Raw genomic sequence first — 20,277 nt, forward strand, 5'->3', positions numbered from 1 at the left:
GCAAACACACAAGCAAAAAAAAAAACTTAAATAAAGATTGTACAATATTTTTTCCTTCTCTGGTATCCACTGCCATCCCTGGATTTTCTTTGATTAATTTATCTTCCATGCTAGATGTACTAATGAAGTATCCTGATGCTCTGTCTGCTAGTCTACCACTAAAGGCCAGCCAATGTGTCTTAGGGAGCAGGGTGGCAAGGAGAAAGACCAGCAGGTCAGAAAGAATAAGGTAGGACAGCCTGTTGGATATGACCTAACAAGGAGCCCAGACAAGGCTCTCAGCATCACCCACTCAGCATCCATGCCTGAGCCTGTGCAAAGCAGGGCTGGCTGAAGGACCTGGAGAAGGGAAGTGGATAGAAACCAAATGAGACTGCTGCTCTGGTTAGAGACTTCTGAGAGACACAGAGCACATTCCTGGAGAACTGGAGGCACAGAGAGCCACAAACCAAATATGGGCAGCAAAACTCAGCAGAAGGCTGCTGTGGTCTGGTTTCTCGGCACACTTGTGTATGCCTACAGCTGAGTCAGCCAGGATCAAGCAGGAGGAAGCCTAGCAACATGCAGTCACAGCTGCTTTAGGGGTGTGTGTGAAGCGAACTTGTGGGCTTAGGGACTGGACAGCAGAACACACTCCAAAAAGGAACCATTGCAAGGTCGGCAGGGAATTTACCATCTGGAGGAGAAGCCAAGATCCCCAGCTTACAGAGCATGTGGCAGCTACTCTCACACCCTGCTCCCCTCTCCTGATGTCAGAAGACACCAAACAGCACAGGGAGAAGTAACAGAACAACCAAGAAGGGGCAGACACTCTGGTGACTCAGCCCTTTGAAAGACAGGCACCAAACCCGATTAATTTAAGACAGAACTAATACCCAAGAAAAGAGTTTGGCAGGAGAGGTAGAAGCCGACTTTAGAAAAGACTGTCATCCCCACAGAGACACATGGGGAACTCATCCATGAAAAAGAGGCAGCTAGCAATCTTATAACTTCTAATTTCAGCATTAACGTTTTAGAAAGATAAATTAAGTCAAGAAGAGCACCAAAGGGTGACTAATTAAGTATGCTACAAATCATGCCAAGTGACTTCAGAAGAATACAGTGTCACAAAGACAAAAAGAAAAGCACCACACAAAATCTACTGGTGGAGCGGTGTAGACAATATTGTCCAAATCAAGATCTAGAGGATAAACACTCAGATGAAGCAGCCTCAACTACTATGTTTTTCTTCATTTTTAAATGTTTATGTGTATGGGTGTTTGCCTGCATGTATATCTGTGCACCACATGTGTGTAGTGCCTGTGGAAGCCAGAGAAAGCATCAGATCCCCCAGGACTGGAGTTATAGATAGTTGTGAGCTGCCATGTGGGTGTTGAGAATCGAGCTAAGGTCTTCTACAAGAGCGACCAGTGCTCTTAACTATTGCTGAGCCATCTCTCAAGTCCTCTCACCTACTTTTAATGGGCAAAGACATTGACACTGATATATTCATACAGATGAAAGGTACATTCCATGAAAAGTCATCTTGATAGCATCATAGACAAAAAGACAAGAATTTAACAGACAATGTAAAACTAAAGTGATGTAAAAAAAAAAAATGGACACATTTGTGAAAATCAGCCTGATGAAACAGAGCAACAGCAGACTTATGGCAGGAGCTGGTTAACAAGCATTTCTAGGAAGGCTTATTCAAGATACAAATGCTGGCCTGGGACTGCAGCTGAGCAGTGGGGTGCTTGCCTTGTGTGCTTGAGGCCCGGAGACTAACCTCAGAACCACAAACAAACTCTATGCACTTCATCCTCCTCCAGATCTTACTCTGAATCTCTAGGTTTGTGAGATGAGATGGGGACGTGGGGAGAGGACATGTGGACTTGTGTGCACATGTGCATGTGGGTAGGTCAGGGGTCAGTTCTGAGTGTCATCCTTAATGACTCTCCACAGACAGACAGACAGACAGACAGAGAGAGAGAGAGAGAGGGAGGGAGGGAGAGAGAGAGAGAGAGAGAGAGAGAGAGAGAGAGAGAGAGAGAGAGAGAGAACTCGGAATCACACAAGTCTTTAAACTATCAAAGCCCCCCTCTAATGACATACTTCCTTCAACAGTCTTCCCAGACAGTGACACCAACTGTGACCAAGTGTTCAAATACATGAGCCTGTGGGGAACATTCTCATTCAAATCACCACATAACATGACTGAATTTAATAGATACACTGAGAACTTTACACCAAAAAGAGAATGATTATTCTTTTGAAATATCAAAGAGGATTCATAACAATGAACTGGTGGCCACGAATCAGACCTCAGGAACTTCCAAACCAGAAAATCAAACAAGCTACCCTAATGCAGCCAACTGGAGATTAACAGGAAAGGCAAAATTAGAAAACAAAATCTATTTACTCAGAATGTCGAGAAAACCTTTAAAATTAAGAAGAGGAAAACTCCTGTAAAACCCTAGGTTTATTAGAAATAAAAGATAACAGCAGCATTACAGTGAGGTATGCAGGATGAAGACAGTGACATGTGCAGAGGGTAAACTCAACCTTTTCACCTACAGAGTAGAGAACAGAGCTGTAGTGGTTTGAATGAGAATAGCTCCCATAGGTTTATATATTTGAGTGCATAGGCACTGTTTGAGAAGGTCTAGAAAGTGTGGCCTTGTTGGAGAAAGCTGAAGTATGTCACTGGGGGTGACACACTTGGGTTTTCAAAAGCCCAAGCCTGGCCCAGTGTCACACACTCTATCAGTCTGTAGACCAGAATGTAGCTCTCAGCTACTATTCCAGTGCCATTCATGCTGCCATGCTCCCTGACATGATGATAAGGGACCAACCCTCTGAAACTGTAAGCCAGCCCCCAGTTAAATGTTTTCTTTCCTAAGAGTTGTCTTAGTCATGGTCCCTTCACAGCAGTAGAACAGTGACTAAGACAAGGGCTGAGGTGGGTGAACAATGAACTTGCGGATCTGGTTAATAGGAGAAGGGAGGAGTAGGAATCTTGAACTAAATAAACCAAAATGTTTAGGGAAGGAAGAAATAAAGTCTAAAATGACATGAAATAAAAAATGAGTAAACAGATAGATGACTGAATGGGTTACACATGGCTCAATCCAGCCAAAAGAAGAGCCTTTTTCAGGTACACTTCTAGATTGTTTGAATCTTCTTAATGAGAAAGCACTTACACATTAGCAGTTATATAAAATGACAGAAAAGAATGCAAAATACTTAAGAAATTCTAAGTAGGCTATACTTGTGAGGCATAAGCCAGACCATTTATACCATTATTGACTGGGAGGTCACTCTTTATTGTTGATAAATTGGAAAAGCTGCTTTAGTGACCACATTCCATCTGGCAGCTTCATTTGCATAGGCCTGTATGGGTGCTGGGTGGCCATGTGGCCCCTTCCGGATGCCCCATTAGTGCCGGCTCAGCATAGCTGTAATGTGCATGCATCATTCAAGCTCAGCATTGCACCAGCCCTGCCCTGCTGGCCTCCTGCTGCTGCCCCACTGGCTCAGGGCCTACTAAGCCATTGGCCAGTCTGTGCTTTATTCTGAGCTGTCTGGCTGGGCATCTCTGGCTGCCCTAATGGTCCTGGGTAGCACAGAGGCTAGTTCTAGTGCTACTGGGAAGGAGAAAGTCCTCTTCTTTCACCAAACTATCAAAGCTTTCAGTCTAAAATGGAAGTTAGAAGTTGGTGTTATAAGGGCTAAATCTGGCCTGTAGTTGTTTGTTTGGAACGCAGGAAATTATGAATTAATTATCAACATAAATTAATGGAGGATATCTGGGTTTGGAGCAGTGGCTCAATGGTTAAAAGCACTGGCTGCTCTTTCAGAGGACCTGGGTTCAATTCCCAGCACCTTCGTGGCTCCTCACAATTCTCTGGACCTCCAGTTCCAGGGGATCCATTGCCCTCTTCCAGTCTCTGAGGGCCCTGCACGTTGTGTTGCACAGACATAACATGCAGGCAAAGCACCTATATACGTAAAACAAAAATAAACATTTTTTACAAAATTAAACACCTCTCATCAGCTACCTGGCTTCAGTTAAAACCAGAGAAAGCTTGACTCCATAGGTCCTTGCATTTTATGGTGACAGCTTACTATAGCTGTCCTTGGCAGTCCTGATCACTTCTTCTATGCCTTGATTTTGAGTCATGTGATTTAAACTATACTTTAAATTTAGGATACCTATCCCAACTCCCTACTGTCTATTCCACCTTAAATAGGACAAAAAATGTCTTTTAAGTTTTAAAAACAAAGTTCATTACATTTATTCATCCATTTGTATATATGTGGGGAGCAAGGGATACACACATACCATGGCATGCATATGGAGGTCAAAGGACAACAATGCATGAGAGTCAGTTCTTTCCCTCTACCATTTAGGTGCCAGGAATCATACTCAGGCAATTGCCTTTACTGCGCGGCCATTTTGCTGGTCCCTCTTTACAATCTCATCTGTCCTTCCTCAAAGCTCAGAAAGTAATGTCACCATAATTACGCCAAGGTGATGCAATGTGACAGTGTGCCTCCTGAACACTTGTGCCATACATACCCATCTTCCTCTCGATGACCCATTACTCAATTATTCAATTCCCTTGCTTAACAAAGATTTGTTTGCATGCCAACTATGCCAGGCAGTTTGCTAAGGTTCAAAAACATAGCTAGGCATGCACACACCTTTATTCTTAGCATCAGGAGGGGAGGCAAGAGGACTTCTGTGAGTTTGAGGCCAGCCTGGTCTACATAATGAGTTCCAGGATAGTCAGAGTTGCACGGCGAGACCTTGTTTGAAAAAAATCAAAAAGAAAAACCCAATAAAGTCCAAAAGCATACAGGGAAGCAGGACAAAGCTAGGGTCTGGGACTAGGAGATATGTTAGCCTGTGGGTTTCCTATAGGACAATTCCCAGGATGAGACATGCCCTGTGAATAGCATGCCTTCTCTGCTGACACAAAGTTTGGAATATGAGATGTTCTTCTACAACCTGGGAGCCTCAAGTTCAGAGATGGCAGAAAGAGGAAAAGGAAATGGGGCTTCAAAGAAAGGTGACTTAGCCAAGGCCCCTCAGAAGGTTTATGACAGGTCAATTACTCCCTTCGGCTTGATGGATCTCCATCATGTTCTGTTGGGCCTCAGGGAACCAGGAGACACAGCTGAATTGTCATGACACCCAACACAGAGCAGAGACAAACTGGGGAAAGCTTGATGTGCATTTTCAGAAAAAAAAAAGTTTTCTAGTTAAGAGTGAGACAGCAACAGTGATGACCACAGTGGGCCACATGGGTCAGCTGAAGGCCTGGGGAGAGGAAGCTTCTCTGCCTATCCATTGCTGTGGCTCCTTCTTATCTTGAATTTCAGCACTTATTTTTCAGTTCTTAACTAATAAGACCATTCCTACCCAACTCTATCTTGTTGGCATTGTTCTCCACCCCCTTTCTGGTCTGAATTATGCTTTTTTGTTTTATTTTGTGGTTTTTCTAGACAGGGTTTGTCTGTGTAACAGTCCTGGTTGTCCTGGTAGCTGTTTTGTAGACGAGGCTGGCCTCGAACTCACAAAAATCTGCCTGCCTCTGTCTCCTGAGTGCTGAGATTAAAGGTGTGTGCCACCAACTGCCTGGCTGAATTATGTTTCTGAATGTGGTAAAAGTGCAAAAACAAAATATATCTATTATTCTAGCACTGGGAGGCTGAGACAGCCAGATCTTAAGTTCAATGCCAGTCTGTCTCAAAAAGCCAAACAACAAAAGTGAATTGTTTTATGCAAAGATAACTATTTTGGGTTACCAGTGAACCCAGGCCTCATGCAAGCTAAGCATGCACCTTACCATCAGCACCGAAACCCACTATGTTTAATTCAGCTTTGACCTTGTACAAGCCAAGCTTCCTTCTCTAGACACACTCAAGTCCACCATGCCAAGAACTGTCACACCTTGTAATTATGTTCAACAAGCTGTTTTCATCAATTACAACATTCCTGTCTCACAGAGAGCCACCACACTCACCCCCCACTCCCTCCCTTTACCACCACTCCCCTCTGAAAACTCACTTGTGTGTATTCTTTAAGTTATCAGATCCCAGGAGCTGGAGAGATGGTTCATTTCAATTCCCAGCATCCACACAGCAACTCATAACCACCTGTGTAACTTCAGTTCCAGGGGATCCAACACCTTCTGCCCTTTTGTGGCTCTTCAAACATAATGCCCCCACCCCTACACACATACACACACAAATATTTTGGGGAAAAGATTTTCACATCCCTCTTATAAAACACCTTGCCAACCTGCCTGGACCAATTGGAACTGTACATAATCTTCCTCCTGACTGGAGGTTCCATCTTTAAAACTTATTGAAGGTAGGTGGTGGTAGGACACTGTCTTAGATAAGGTTTCTGTTGCTGTGATGAAACAACATGACCAAGGGGAGGAAAGGGTTTATTCAGCTTACACTTCCAGATGACAGTCCATCACAGTAGGAGGTAAAGTCAGGAACTCAAAAACGAGGGCAGAAACCTAGAGATAGTAGCTGATGCATAAGCCATGGAGGAGTGCTACTTATTGGCTTGCTCCCTATGGCTTTCTCAATCTGCTACCAGCCGAGGGATGGTACCACCCACCATTGGCTGGGTTCTCCTCCATCAATCGTTAATTAAGAAAATGCACTACAGGTTTGCCTACAGCTGGATCTTATGGAGGCATTTTCTTAATTGAGGTTCTTCCTCTCTGATGACTTTAGCTTGTATCATATTGACACAAAACCATCCAGCACCAACACATAGGCTATTCTAGTGCTCTGAAGGCTGAATTAGGAGAATTGAGAGTTTGAAGCTAGTCTGGGCTATATAGCCATATCCTGTCCTAACAAACAAGAAAATGAAACTGCTTTGAAATCTCTAAGATCTTGACATTATTATTCATCCCATGTGCTGGATAGTTTTATGTCAAGGACACAAGTTAAAGTCATCTGAGAAAAGGAAACCTCGGTTGAGAAAATGCCTCCATAAGATCTGGCTATAGGGCAGACCTACACGGCATTTTCTTATTAGTGACTGATGTGGATTGGACCCAGCCCATCATAGGTGGGGCCACCCCGGGCTGGTGGTAGTGGGTTCTATAAGAAAGCAGGTTGAGCAAGCAGGGAGTAGAGGTGGGGAAGCAAACCAGTAAGCAGCACTCCTCCATGGTCTCTGCATAATCTCCTGCCTCCAGGTTCCCATCTGGTTTGTTTGAGTTCCTGCCTTGGTTTCCCCTCAATGGACTGTGACCCTGTATGTAAGCCAAATAAATCCTTTTCTCCCCAAGTTGCTTTTGATCATGGTGTCCACCACAACAATAGTAACTCTGACAAATATAACCTAATAGAACTTGTATCTTTCCTTGTGCCTTGGTTTCTCTTAGAGGTTGATCATTTTAGAGCCTGGAGAGAGCGCTCAGGGGTTAAGAGCATGTACGACTGTTCTTCCAGGGAATCTGAGTTTGGTTCCCTGTGCTCAGAGCCAACTATACCTCCAGTTGTAGAGTGACCAAATGCCTCTAGCCTCCATGGGTACCTGTACTCACGTGCACATACCTCCAAACAGGTTCATGTACATATGCATAATTAAGAATATAATTTTAGAGGGAAAAAAAGAGTTGTCAATTTGAGACCAACGAGATGGCCCAGTGGGTGAAGTGGGTTCTAATCTGCAGGCTCAGTTCCCAAGTACCAGGAGTTTCTGGGTTATGACCTGTGTGCAAATGCTGTTATCTTACAAATTAAGCCTCAACAGGGTTTGCTCATTGTTTACTCTTTACTTGGAACTAACTGTAGATTATGCATCTCACTGGGGAGGAACTCAGGCACTCCCTTCAGTGCAGCACTTGGCAGACATCACAATGGGGAGAGGACATGGATTGGATGCCACCGTGCTCCTGTCTGGCTTCTTACTTCCACCATCCTTCACAGGGACTTGATTCTGATAAAGCAGAGCAAGTAGGCCATGCGTGCTTGCGTGCATTTGTCTGCCTGCCTGTCTGTCTGTGTTGGAGTGGGAAGAGTGGTGGTTCTTGCTACAGTATGGATATGGAGGGCAAGGTAGAAGACAACCTCGGGTCATTACCTCACACCTTGCTTGAAACAGTCTTTGTTGTTTACTATTGTGTATGCCAGGCTAGCTGAGAAGCTTCTGGGAGTCTCCTGTGTCAGCCTCCACCTCCCAGTAGGAGCACTGACTACCTCAACTGGCTTTACATTTGTTTTCGGAATTCTAACTCAGGTCCTCATGCTTGTATAGCAAGTATGTTACCCAATGAGCAATCTTCCCAGCCCTAGCCTTTTAATTATTTAAAACTTATTTTGAAAAATGTAAAATCCACAATTTATCAAACTAGCATAATGGGCACCCAGATATCTTTCGCCTACATTCACCAACTGTTATCATTCTGCCACCCACATTAAGTACAGTCTTTACTTTGTTGTGTTTATAACACCATGACCCTCTCTTTTGTCTTCTATACTCTGTCTGCACAAGTCTTCTAAGAATAAGAATGTCTTCCTGGGGGCTGGAGAGAAGGCTCAATGGTTAAGAGCACTGGCTGCTCTTCCAAAGGATCTGGGTTCCACTCCTAGCACCCACACAGTGGCTCACAAGCTCACAAGTGTATAACTCCAGTTACAGGGAATCCAACACCTTCTTCTAGCCTCCATAGGCACAAAGCATTCGTGGTTAGTCTACATGCAGGCAAAATACTCATACACATAAAATGAGAATAAATAAATCCTTTTTTTAAAAGAAAAGAAAAATAAGGGTATTTTCTGAAAAGACCACAGTTAAAAAAAATCATACTCAGGAAATTTAACATCAATCCAATATTGTGACATATACAATGTCATCTATCTTCAAATTTATCAACTCCTCAAATTTGGCAATTACTGACTTTCCCCCAAACCTCCACAGTCCCTCCCAGGCCCAGGATCTCACTGCACACAGCTGTAGTGCCCGTCTCTACTCTTTAACCTAGAGCATTCCTTGCCTTTACTTGTCTTAGTGTCTCTGATGTTTTTCAAGACTCTAGTACAGCTGTTTGTAGAGCGGCCCTTCATTCAGGTTTGCCTGGCTGATCCTCATTTGATTTTGGCATTTCTCACTGCCATTCTCAGCTGTGCACTCACCAGGGAGAGATTCAGCTAAGAGGAATCTCTCTCTATCGCTGTGGGAAGTGCCATGAAGCAGCACTGATGGGTGGCCCTGCTGCATACCTGGCTCCCAGGCTCAGCATCAATAACAGTCACAACAGCTGATGGCACCTTCTGGAACAGAACCAGCCCAGTGCAGTTCCTGGCCTGTGACTGCACCTCCGTAGACCAAGGAGAGTCCCAGGCCCTGGCATCCAATACAGGTCTCTTTGTTCCTTACTTCAAATCCCTAGCACCCAGCTCACAGACTGTGGTAATGGACATTACAACCTCAACCAGTGTGCTACTCAGTGCTTATGCAGTGTGAGCTCTGTCACTTCAAAATCCACCATGAGCTCAGACTTCTTGGGTGTTATGTGTGATGTCTGATGGGTGCACCAAAGGGGTGTGTGTATGTGTGCTCTGTAGGTGTGTACACAGTCATGCACATATATGTAGAAGTCAGAGATTGACACTGGGTGTCTTCCTCAGTCACTATCTCTCTCATATTTCTTTAGACAGTGTCTCTCACTGAATCTGAAGCTCATTGATTTGGCTAGCTTGCCTGGGTAGAAAGCCTCATGGATTACTCTTGTCTTCAGCACTAGGGTTACAAATGAGCACACCATGCCTCGATTTTTACATGGTTTCTGGAGATCTGAACTCAAATCTTCATGCTTGTGCAGCAAGCACTCTACAAACGAAGCATCTCCACAGCTGACAGAGGCTTTTATGCTAATGTAATCCTGCCATTCAGCTGGGTCATTTCCAGACTCACTCAGGAGCTCTGCTGTGAATGCTCAAAGTCCATCTTACCACTGCATCCTGAATCATTAAGAGACTCCTGTCTTTGTCCCTGCTGCAGGGGGGAGCATTAGGATGTCCCTGTGTGTTCAGAGGGGAGAAATGAAAGTTGCAGGGCTTGGAGCTGGTGGGAGAATTGGCACCCTAGGCACAAGCATGCAGATAGATCCTGCACGACACCAGCACCTCTCTGTCTGAGTGTGTGGGGGTCTTGCTCTTTTGCTGTTCCCCCTGCCTCCTGCCTCTCCTAACCAATACCTTCTACTCTCACTCCCACAGCTGATCTGAGCATCCCCTTTCCATCTGTCAAAACCACTAAAGACATAGCCAGTACGTGACCAAGCCAGTACTCCCCAAACAATGCTCTAAGCTACTGGTTGATTGAGTTACCGTTGTGGAAAGACAGCCATGTTGTGTTGTGAAGTCAAAAAAAAAAGTGGAATTATCAAATAGGATGGATGACAAAACCCCACTTATGCTAAATTAGCAATAAAAATATGGGAGAGAAGCCTAGCTACTCAGAAGGCTGAGGCAGGAGAATTGCAAGGTAAAGGCCTGCTTGGCTATAGAGTGAGCTCAAAGCCAACCTGTCAAGGCCCTGTCTTAAAATTTAAAAAAGGGCTGGGGTTATAGCTCAGGAAGGCTCTTGTCTAACATATGAAGGACCTATGTTCAACCCTACAATACCACCAAAAACTAAGAACAAGTGAAAGAAGGTACTTGCTCAAAAGTTGTGGTACCAGGAGTACCCATGCAACATACTTTCCCTGCAGGTCAGCCCTTGCTTTGTAAGTCTCACTGTCTGAAGAGGCCTGCTATAGCTCCTGGTGCGGTGGGGCAGCACCTCTGGGGATGCCTGGCCAATGGCAGCCTTTAGATGTCAGCACATAGGAGTAATAAGGACACTAGGCTGTAGCTGTGGGTATAAAATCCTTACCTTACTGTGGGACCCACACTGTGATGGCTGGTACTGACAACCTGACACAACCTAGAATCACTGGGGAGTGTGTCAATGATCTAGTGTCTAGATCAAGCTGGGCTGTGGACGTTGTCTTGATTGTATTAATTGAAATGAGAAGAACTACTCACTGTGGGTAGCACCATTCCCTAGACTGGGGATCCTCAACTATGTAAGGTGGAGAAAGAGAGCTGAGTACCAACAGGCAGAAATTCATTCATTGCTCTCTGCTCTTGACTGTGAATGTAATGAGACTTGCTGCTTCAAGTTCCTGCCACTTTGACATCCCTGCTATTGACAGCCTGTAACCCCAAATTCTAAGCTAAAATAACCCTTTCTTCCTGAAACTGTTTTTGTCAGGGTACTTTATCATAGCAACAGAAATGAAACTAATACACAATGGAAAGAAAAGCAGTGAAGGCCTTCTGAAAGCTGTCCCAGTAGGCACACCTTCATAGGACTCTTAAAACAGGGCCCAGGGATCACTAAATTGGGAAGTCTCTCCTGAGATTGAGAACGAACACCCCCCAACACACACAATGGGCAGGGCATCTATATGCTGTCCAGACAGTGATGCTCAGGATAGCAGGGGTCTAAGGAGACTTTTGGGATGGAAAGATGGCTCAGTGGGTAAAGGCACTGGCCTGGTTCAAGCCTGATAGCCTGTGTTCAGTCCTCAGATCCCAAGGCTGAAGGAGAGAACTGACTCCTGAAAGCTGTCCTCTGACCTCCACACATGTGTGCTCCCCCAACACAAAAACAATAAATACAATTTTTTATTTTAAACTTTAATTTTTTGTCTATTATTAGACATTTTGGGTTGATTATTGATTCCTAAAGAAGCCACTTCTGCAAATGGAGACTGTTACCCATGGCAGCACACACACTGTCCAGGCACTGGGTTTGAAATCTCTAGAAAGAGTTACCCTCTGTTTGCCAGAGTTGGAAAACTGCTCAGAACCCTATGAAGGCTTCTTGTCCAACATAAGGAAAATTCTGTCTCTATCACAGTCCCCTAGACCTATCATCCTGACTCACAGCTGCTCCTTCAAACCCTCCCCTACTTCCTTCCTCCCTCCTTACCTCAGGGCCTTTGCATTCTCTGTTTCTTTTGCCTGGGACACTGCCCCACAGGCTCACTCCCTCACACTCCTGAGGGTCCCATTTCATTACTACCTCATCAGAGGTCATGCCTCAGTATTAAACAAAAACTCTGCTCCACTGTTTCCACAAGCCCTGTCACCTCCTGAAACACTATATGCTTTTATATTTGGATTTTTTATTTTTTACTAGCCAGGGGGGTGGTGGCACACCCTTTAATCCCAGTACCCAGGAGGCAAAGGCAGGTGGAGCTCTATGAATTTGAGGTTAGCTTGGTCTACAAAGGAATTCCAGGACAGCCAGGGCTACACAGAAAAACCCTGCCTTGAAAAACTAAAAACCAAACCAAAGCTAAACAAACAAACAAACAAACAAAAAAAACTGTGATTGTTTTTAAAGTATGAAATCCCCAATTCAGCTAATAACACGGAATCTCCTGATTGCATCAGTGTCAACTGCTTCAGTCTTCCCACAGTTCCGTGCAATGCAGCACACAGGGGCTGATAGAGCACGCCTCCAGCATGCCAGTCTGTGAACTCAAAGCTACCAAGAAACTGAAGTTCACAGGCTATGATGGAAGGCAAAAGGTTGGCATGTTCAGTCAGCAAAGGTGAGGTACACAGCCTCTCTGCAGAGAAGGGTTCCTTCCGCTCCAGCTCAGGCCTCCCTTGCTTCGTGCCAAGCTGGGTATATTTAGCCAGGCCCTGAGTTTCTCTGTCCCTGTGCAGATGGCATCTCTCAATGCTTCTTTCTGCTGTGGCAGGCAAGTAAGCCACTGTTTCTCTCTCTCCTTTTGCAGGGAAATAACTCCAAGGGGAAATTGACTGTGAAGCCTTAAGGAGAGCCCTCTCAAGATGTCGGGGGGGGGGGGGGGGGAAAGGCAAGAAAGAAATATAATCAGGTGCTCACAGTGGGGAACATAAAGTGCTGGCAGAGCAGCAGGGGCTGCAACTGAGCATGTGCATGAGGAATGCTGTTAATGCTGAGGGCAGGAGAAGCCTGGGAGGGACGCTGCTGTCCAGAGTGCAGGGCTCTGGGAGCCTGCCAAAGAGGAACAAGGTATCCATTTAACAGAAGGTGCCAGGTGCTTCCCCATGGGCAAACAACTCTGATCCCCAGCTCAAAGGGCACACAGCACTCTGGGACATGGTGTGAGGGTTGGACTGTAACAGGCTGAACATGGCTAAGAGCCAGCTGAAAGAAAATGAAGGTTTCTTTTGTACAGACTGGTCCCAATCAGGGGACTGGTGGTGGGTTCAAAAGCAAATGGTGAGCCAGGTGTGGTGGTTCTAGTAGGAAAGTCTTGGATTTGAGGGTAGCTGGAACTACATAAAAAAGAAGGGGGAGAAGAGAAGAGAAGAAACATTGGAGGAGGCTCAGTGGGTAAAGGTGCTAGTTGTGCAAACCTGATGACCTGAGCTCATCACCTGGGCCCCACATAAAGGGGGAAAGAGAATTGAGTCCATAATGTTGACTTCGGACCTCCCATACGAACTGCAGGACACACACACACACACACACACTATTAAAAGAAAGAAAAAGAAAACAAAATCCATGTGTGTAATGTGTACATAGATCCTTTTTAAACAGCATGGGAGCAGCATGGTCCCAGTTCCTTCCCTGTGTCTCCCTTTTGAGCAAATAAGGAACTGCAAACATAGAACAGAGGTCAGAGTGGGTTTCCTGGACAGCATTCCCAGATCCTTCCTCTTTCTGTCATTTGAATTCCAACAACACAGAGTAGGACATACAGAATGAAAGAAAGGTAAAAAGCCCTGAGGCAAAATGAAGATGAAGAAAAACAAGCTAAGTTATAGGAGGTAGCAAGAAATGAGCCTAAGCTAACGCTGAGCATTCATAACAAATAATAAGTCTCCATGTCATGATTTGGGAGCTAGTTGGTGGACACCCCCCCCCCAAAAAAAATCCTGTTATACTGGTCTCCCCTCTCAGCCCCTTCTCCATTTTGAGTGATTAGATGTTAGATGACCCACCCATGAACACAGATGTGGGGCCCATGCTCTATGCATCAGAATGTGTGAGATGAAGGCAGGCAACATGGCTCAGCAGGTAAAAGTGCCTGCTGTACCACCCTAATGACCTGAGTTCAATCCCAGGAACCCACAGTAGGAAAGATACGACTCCTTAAAGTTGTCCTTTGACCTCCACATGTTCTTCATGTGTTGTCCCCCCATCCCTCACCACACATTTTTTTTAATGTATGAGACGTGGTAGGAATAATAACAGTCAAAGTAGGTGTTGGAAAGAGCACTGCACCAGGCCCCAGTTTTATGGGAGCCCCGAGTTTGAGACCAGTCCCTACCTGTGTGTGGTCTACAGTGGCATCCTTGGCCTTGCCAGTCACATCCTTAGGTGACTCAAAATCTTCTGAACAATCCAGAGGAGGTTCAATATGGAGCCGAAGGCCAGCTTCAGTTCTGATCTGCACGGATTTCTGGACACAGAAATTCAGAGTGTTAAAATGAGAACAGATACCATTCTGCTCAAGGACAGTGGCCCACAAGAATAGGGTTCAGGGGTACTGTCTCTGAGCAGGACAGGATTTTTTTTAAAGATCAGGCCTCTTTAGTCTAGGCTATCTTTCTGTCTCAGTCTCCTGAGTACTGGAATTACCACTGGGGCCACTATCCCTAGCTCAGCAGTTATAGCTTAATCAGGATCATACCACCCCTGCGTCTTTCTTATTTATATTTGCAAAATTTTCAGAATTTTAATGATTATTTTTTAGTAGAATTTTTATAGGTGTTAGGCTTTTCCCAAAGGGCCTTGTGAGCTAACTGGCCAGGGAAAGCCTGGCCGATACACTGTAGGTGTGCTAAAGTGAAATGGACAGAATGTTTGCAAAGCTCTTTGGATTACACAAGCTGCCCTTGCTGCAGCCTTCCTTCTTTCAAAACTTCTTTGCATCTTTCTTTACCTGTGCCAGGTGTTGGCAGAACTCCCATAACTCCATTTCCCTTTATTCCTCAGTGCTCATGTGGTAGGTATGCACAGTACTACCACCCCCCCCACACACACACACACAGCTCACCCTTGTGCAGCTAGGAAGGACCAAAGGACCCATATGAACAATAAAAGGTGTGGGTCACAGGGAATGATGCGAGTGCTCCATGCCCAGCTCAGCAATCCTTCAGAATTAGCAAGGAGACGCTCCCCTACTGCCCCCAGATGTTGCAACATCAGACCACACAGAAAGCTTTTCCCACTTGTGATTTTTATCCTGGTTAGAGTGGGCTGAATTGGTGACACAAAGAGGGCCAGCAGAGGCGGTGGCAGCTGCAGCCAGTGGCAAAAAAAAGCAGCTAGAGAGTTCCAGAGAGTGGGTGGGGCAGAGTGGGGGTGGGGAGATGACTGAGGACAGTGCAGTGTGGAGAAAAATAGCAGGCCGTGAGCCAAGGCTATGAAGGCACCAACGATGGTAGGCAAGATGCTGCAGGTCTTGGTTTCTAGAAGAGTTTTTGGAAGCTGCCAACTCCAAAAGCTCATGGTCTTGAGAGCTTTACCACTAGCCATGGTAGCCACTGAGAATCCCACATAGCTGACTGCAGAGCTTGAACACAGGCTGCTGCCTGAGTGCTTAGAGCTCAGGGTCTCACTGGCTTCTGAGTGCCTGACTACTGACAATAGATACTCAGAACAGGGAGCCTCTCACCTGAGCTCTGAGAGCTGCCTCTGTCTTATGAGACCTGGAGCCTAAATCTCTGACTCTCAGGGTCTGTCAGTACAGCCTGCAAGCCTGCCTGTCTGTCCTGTCTTTTGCCTTCTGGAGAAGCACCTTAGTTCTCCCTCAGGCCCAGGACTGCCATATTAGAAGCTACTCCCTGCTCACTCATGCTTTCCACCTGAGTAGAACAAAAAGGACTTAGTCAGCTGACAGGTGACATCTGTTGTCACATCATTCAAGCCACTGTTAGCAAGCCCAGACCTTACTTGATACACTCACCATGCAAGGCTCCGACACTAATCCCTGCACATCTATCATGTGTGACTGTTGAGCCAATCAGAGACACTGCCAGGGTCCTGTCAGTCCAGCTGAGCCCACAGAAACCCCTTCCTGTGTCTCTGTGGGATTGTTTGTCTCTTTGCCCTCAGTCCATGTGTGGCTCAAGGGTGAGGATGGAATAGGCAACTGTCTATGAGAACAAGGAAAATGTTCCAATAGAGAAACAAGAAGAATCATTGGATCATTTTTAATGCCTTGGGATGATTCTCCACACATCCTTATTGTCCCCACCTTTCTTCACACCAAAGCAGGGGGGAGGGGAGTCCAGCTCTAGCTGTGGATGGCTTCCTTCTAGACTTTGCAACTTTGTTCTTGTCTCCAGGCTAAGGAAGACATGGTATGCTCTTCTCCAAGGACCACTCAGCAACATCCTAACACTGGGGCCTATTGTCCAGGAAAAGATGAGATAAAAGGAAGTGACTGGCCACAGACTTAGGGCAGGCCAAGCAGGAGATATCTGGGATCACCAGCCATCCAGACCCTTTAAGGCCTTCTGGTCCTTTCTCTAGAAAGGGGAGGGCTTGGACCAGGGCTTTGCTACTTCTGTCTGAATGCTGCCTGTGGACCTGTCATATTTTCCTCCCCTCTTTCCTAAAAATGCAGACAAGCCTGGACACACACTGCCTGTCTGCCCTGCCCCTTGCCTCTGGAGAAAGCACTGTAGTTCTTTCTTGGGAACTCATACCAGCCACTGATCCTGGTGGCTCTGGTAGAACTGAGTTCCTCCACTGAGGGATGATGGAACATGTGATGTAAGCCAGAGCTGCAGATACCACCTCTCTCTCCTGCCCACTATACTAAGAGATAGTTCCTGGGAACAGGACAGATGCAAGACTCAGGGCAGTATGTGAGGAGCTTCTGGGGGCCACCTTGGCATCCTGGGGCACAGGAAAAGCCCAGCGGGGGGGGGGGGGGCAGAGATTGAGGCCTGCCCGAAAGGAAGCTGGCAAGTGACAGTGGGAGGTGCAGCTTGGCTGGTCTCTGGGTTGGCACAATCGAAGAAGGAACTCAACATCCAGCAAGGAGCCAGGATCATAGCCCTGCAGCAACTCCCCAGCCTCCTCCCCGGCAGCTCGGCACAGCAGAGCTTCCCAATGAAGCCCGATATGCAAACATGGCTTTGTGGTCAGCCCTAAGGCCCTTAGTCAGCAGGCTGACATGAAGCTCCAACCACACTACATTCCAGACACCTGTGCCCTGTCCCTGAGTCCACTCTGCACCATAGTGAACAGATTATGAAGCAACTGTGCTGAAATTAACTCTGTGGTCCAAAAAGTGCTCACAACACTGAGTGGGTGCTCGGAGGGTAATAAATAGCTGCCATCTGGCCTGCTCTCCCACCCTAGCCAGGGGAGCCTCCTCTGCCCACAACCTGGGGGATGGCCCCACCTACACCAAGGCTGGCAGATTCCAACCCAGCCCCAGCCCCAAGCATGCTCTTGGCCTCCCACCTCCCACCTTGCATGGAAGGATGATGCTCTGGGCTGGCTCCTCAATTGGCACACTTCTTTACCAGGAGTGGGTGGTTATGAGTGGCTGCTCTTTGCTGCCTACTTACAAACCCAGACCCTGGCAGACCTTTACAGTACCTATCCTGGAGGAGGATTTAAAAACCTCTCCACACAAACCTCCCAAAGCTGCTCACTTCAAGCTCAGCCCACACTCCACCCAGTTCAGAACCGGAGTTATTTGTGTGGCTTCTGCACCTCCTCATAAAGTGTTCTAAGAGGGTGCATTGAAGTGTACTGTCAAAAAGAGCAAGCACAGGGGATGCCCTGCATGCTTGTTCGGGTTGTGTGATATGTTAATGGTGCCCTCTAGAGGTGGAAGGGCTCTACCAAGCCCCCCAAAGCAGGCTGGGGTGAGGAGCTGGTCTTGGATCAGCTCTTCCCAGGTTTGTCAGCTCTTGACATGCTCAGAAGTCAGAAGGTGGCAACGGGACTCAGCTTCACAACCTAGAGGTGAGCTGTATTGTAGATGCTCATAGGGCTGCAGCAACCCAGGAAGCAGATGTTGCAGTGAGGGACAGCCAAGGCCACTTTCATCCCACAGCAAACCTTCTGTGGAGACCTTTCCTGGGAGTCTAGCCCACAGTAAATCACTGGAAGGCCAATCCCTTCACTACCGATTTAATGCCGAGAGCCAGTGACGTTCATCAAAGCTGACAGCATTTTGGTAAACGGCAGCTCTGTTGATTAGGCCACTGTCTACCCAAGTATTACAAGGCTGAGGAAGCCATAAATCTTAATCCACTGATGGCGGCAGAGAGATCTAAGGCCCAGAAGCAGCAAGGGAAAGGCCAGTAGGGATAAATGCCAGGATATCACCTGCAGGCCGCTCCGCAGTAAGGTGGTGGCATAGGAGCATCTGCATCAAGCTCTAGAGCCCCCAACCCCACTACTGACCAGACCATGACCAGCAGACATGATAGTGTGACCCCACTGGCCTTTTATGGTGGGCTCAGCAGTATAAGAGAAACCCTGAAACTGGGACAGGAGCATAGTCCCATTCCTGGTGGGGCAGCTCTGAAGAATTGGCCACTGGCTAATGGGGACATTGTTATCTTAACTACCTGCCTCCCTCTGGTTATCCCCAAGAACAGGAGCATCATGGGTGGTTCCACAGCCTCCTGGCTAAGTGAGCTTCAGGCCTGCACTCCTGGGAAAGCCCTTTCTATTGTGGTCAGTAGGCACCAAAGTGCTTTCCACTTGCTGGTCTAGACTCAGAAGAAGGGAATTCAACCCTGAAGGAAGAGGTGAGACTGTCAGGAAGAGGGGAGACTATGAGACTGGGACAGGGACATGAGAAGTGAGGGGACCCAGGATCAGAGAGCAGCAGCTTTGGAGGTGCCGTTTGCTGCTGTCAACAAGGCTAAGACTATACTGTGACAATTAAGTCCTAGCTCACCAGGCTGTGGCCAGCAGAAGTGATAGTGTGACTTCATTGGCTCTTTGTGCTGGGCCCTGCAGTATAAAAGAAACCTTGAAACTGGGACAGGGCCATGGCCCTATTCCTGATAGGTTGGCTTTTAAGAACTAGCCACTGACTACTGGGGACCCTGCCACCTTAACCACCTGCTTCCATCTGGCTACCCCCAAAGACAGAGGAGCCCAGCCAAAAGGATGGAAACAGCTGGGCATGGTGTCTCAAAGCTGTAACCCCAGAATGAGAGAGGTGCATAAGGAGGATCAAGACTTCAAGGGTAGCCTCAACTATATAGTGAGTTCAAGACCAGCATGGGCTATAAGAGACCTCATTTCAACTTTTTAAAAAAGTAAATAAAGAATTAAAAATTTAAAACTCCAGAAGCACGAGGGCCGAGACTGTGCCATCTCTCTTCTGTGGAACCTGAGACCTGTCTCTGACACTTTCTATCTTGGGGATACTGTCCACTTAACTCCACTTCTTAGGATCAGAGGATGTAACGTTCTCATTGTAATGGTACACCAAGGCTATACTGCCTGACTCCGGAATCCTAGACCATAAGTTATAATCATGCCCCCACTCCCAGACTGTTCAAGGCCAAACAGGATTAGCACCAGGTGACCTTGAGTCATATAGCCCACTCAGGTGGCAGTCAGCACCATGCCAAAGCCAACTACCACAACTACCATAGGCCACAGCCTGAGTAACACAGATAAGCTAAGACACTCAAATAGTTTCTCTTGAAAGTTTCAACTGATCCAGGAGTGAGAAATGGACCTGGAGGGGTACAGTGGGTCACTGGAGCCAGAGGACAGGGAAGAGAGTGGGACTGTAGAAAAGGGCAGAGAAGAGCTGTATGGATTCAGGAACATAGCCTCAGAGCTCCTGCAAGCCCTGGGGTAAGGGAAGTAGTGGGAGTGAATAGAATGGTCCTATCTGCACACAGCAGCCAAGAGCTTTCCAAAGGCAGCTTCTCCTATCTTGGTGCTTCCCAGAGCCCTTCCACTCAGTCTGTTGTCCGGACTTCTTAGCCTGTGTGATTGGCAATGCAACTGTGACCCAGGCCCCCAACGCTTGCTTCCTATCCATCACCATGCACTGACAACTGCTAACACTTTCCATCACACTCTGCTGTCTTTCCAAGGAGACCACTGATCCTCACACTCAGGTCTGCTCCAGGGCCCCTGGGCACCTCTGCTGCCTGTCACTATCCCTCCTGTACGCATCGCTCTCCTTCATAGCACTTGTCATCTACTTGTTGGTCACTACTGTCCTGGCCTGTCCCTCACTCCTACCTGAGTTCCAG

General features: G+C 46.8%; 1 protein-coding gene across 10 annotated transcripts in view; it reads right to left on the reverse strand.

The window, feature by feature from the left end:
* Positions 1-20,277, reverse strand: part of Katnip (katanin interacting protein) — a 176,469-nt gene that overhangs the window by 82,869 nt on the left and 73,323 nt on the right. For 9 of the 10 annotated variants that reach the window (XM_027404700.2, XM_027404697.2, XM_027404704.2 and 6 more), the window contains one exon: positions 14,346-14,477. The exons of the other annotated variant lie outside the window; for it this stretch is intronic. In XM_027404700.2, coding sequence (XP_027260501.1) covers positions 14,346-14,477 — 132 coding nt within the window. The remainder of the gene's footprint in view (positions 1-14,345; positions 14,478-20,277) is intronic. 10 annotated transcript variants of the gene reach the window in all.

Source organism: Cricetulus griseus, chromosome 3 (assembly GCF_003668045.3).
Source record: "Cricetulus griseus strain 17A/GY chromosome 3, alternate assembly CriGri-PICRH-1.0, whole genome shotgun sequence".
Lineage (NCBI taxonomy): Eukaryota > Metazoa > Chordata > Mammalia > Rodentia > Cricetidae > Cricetulus > Cricetulus griseus.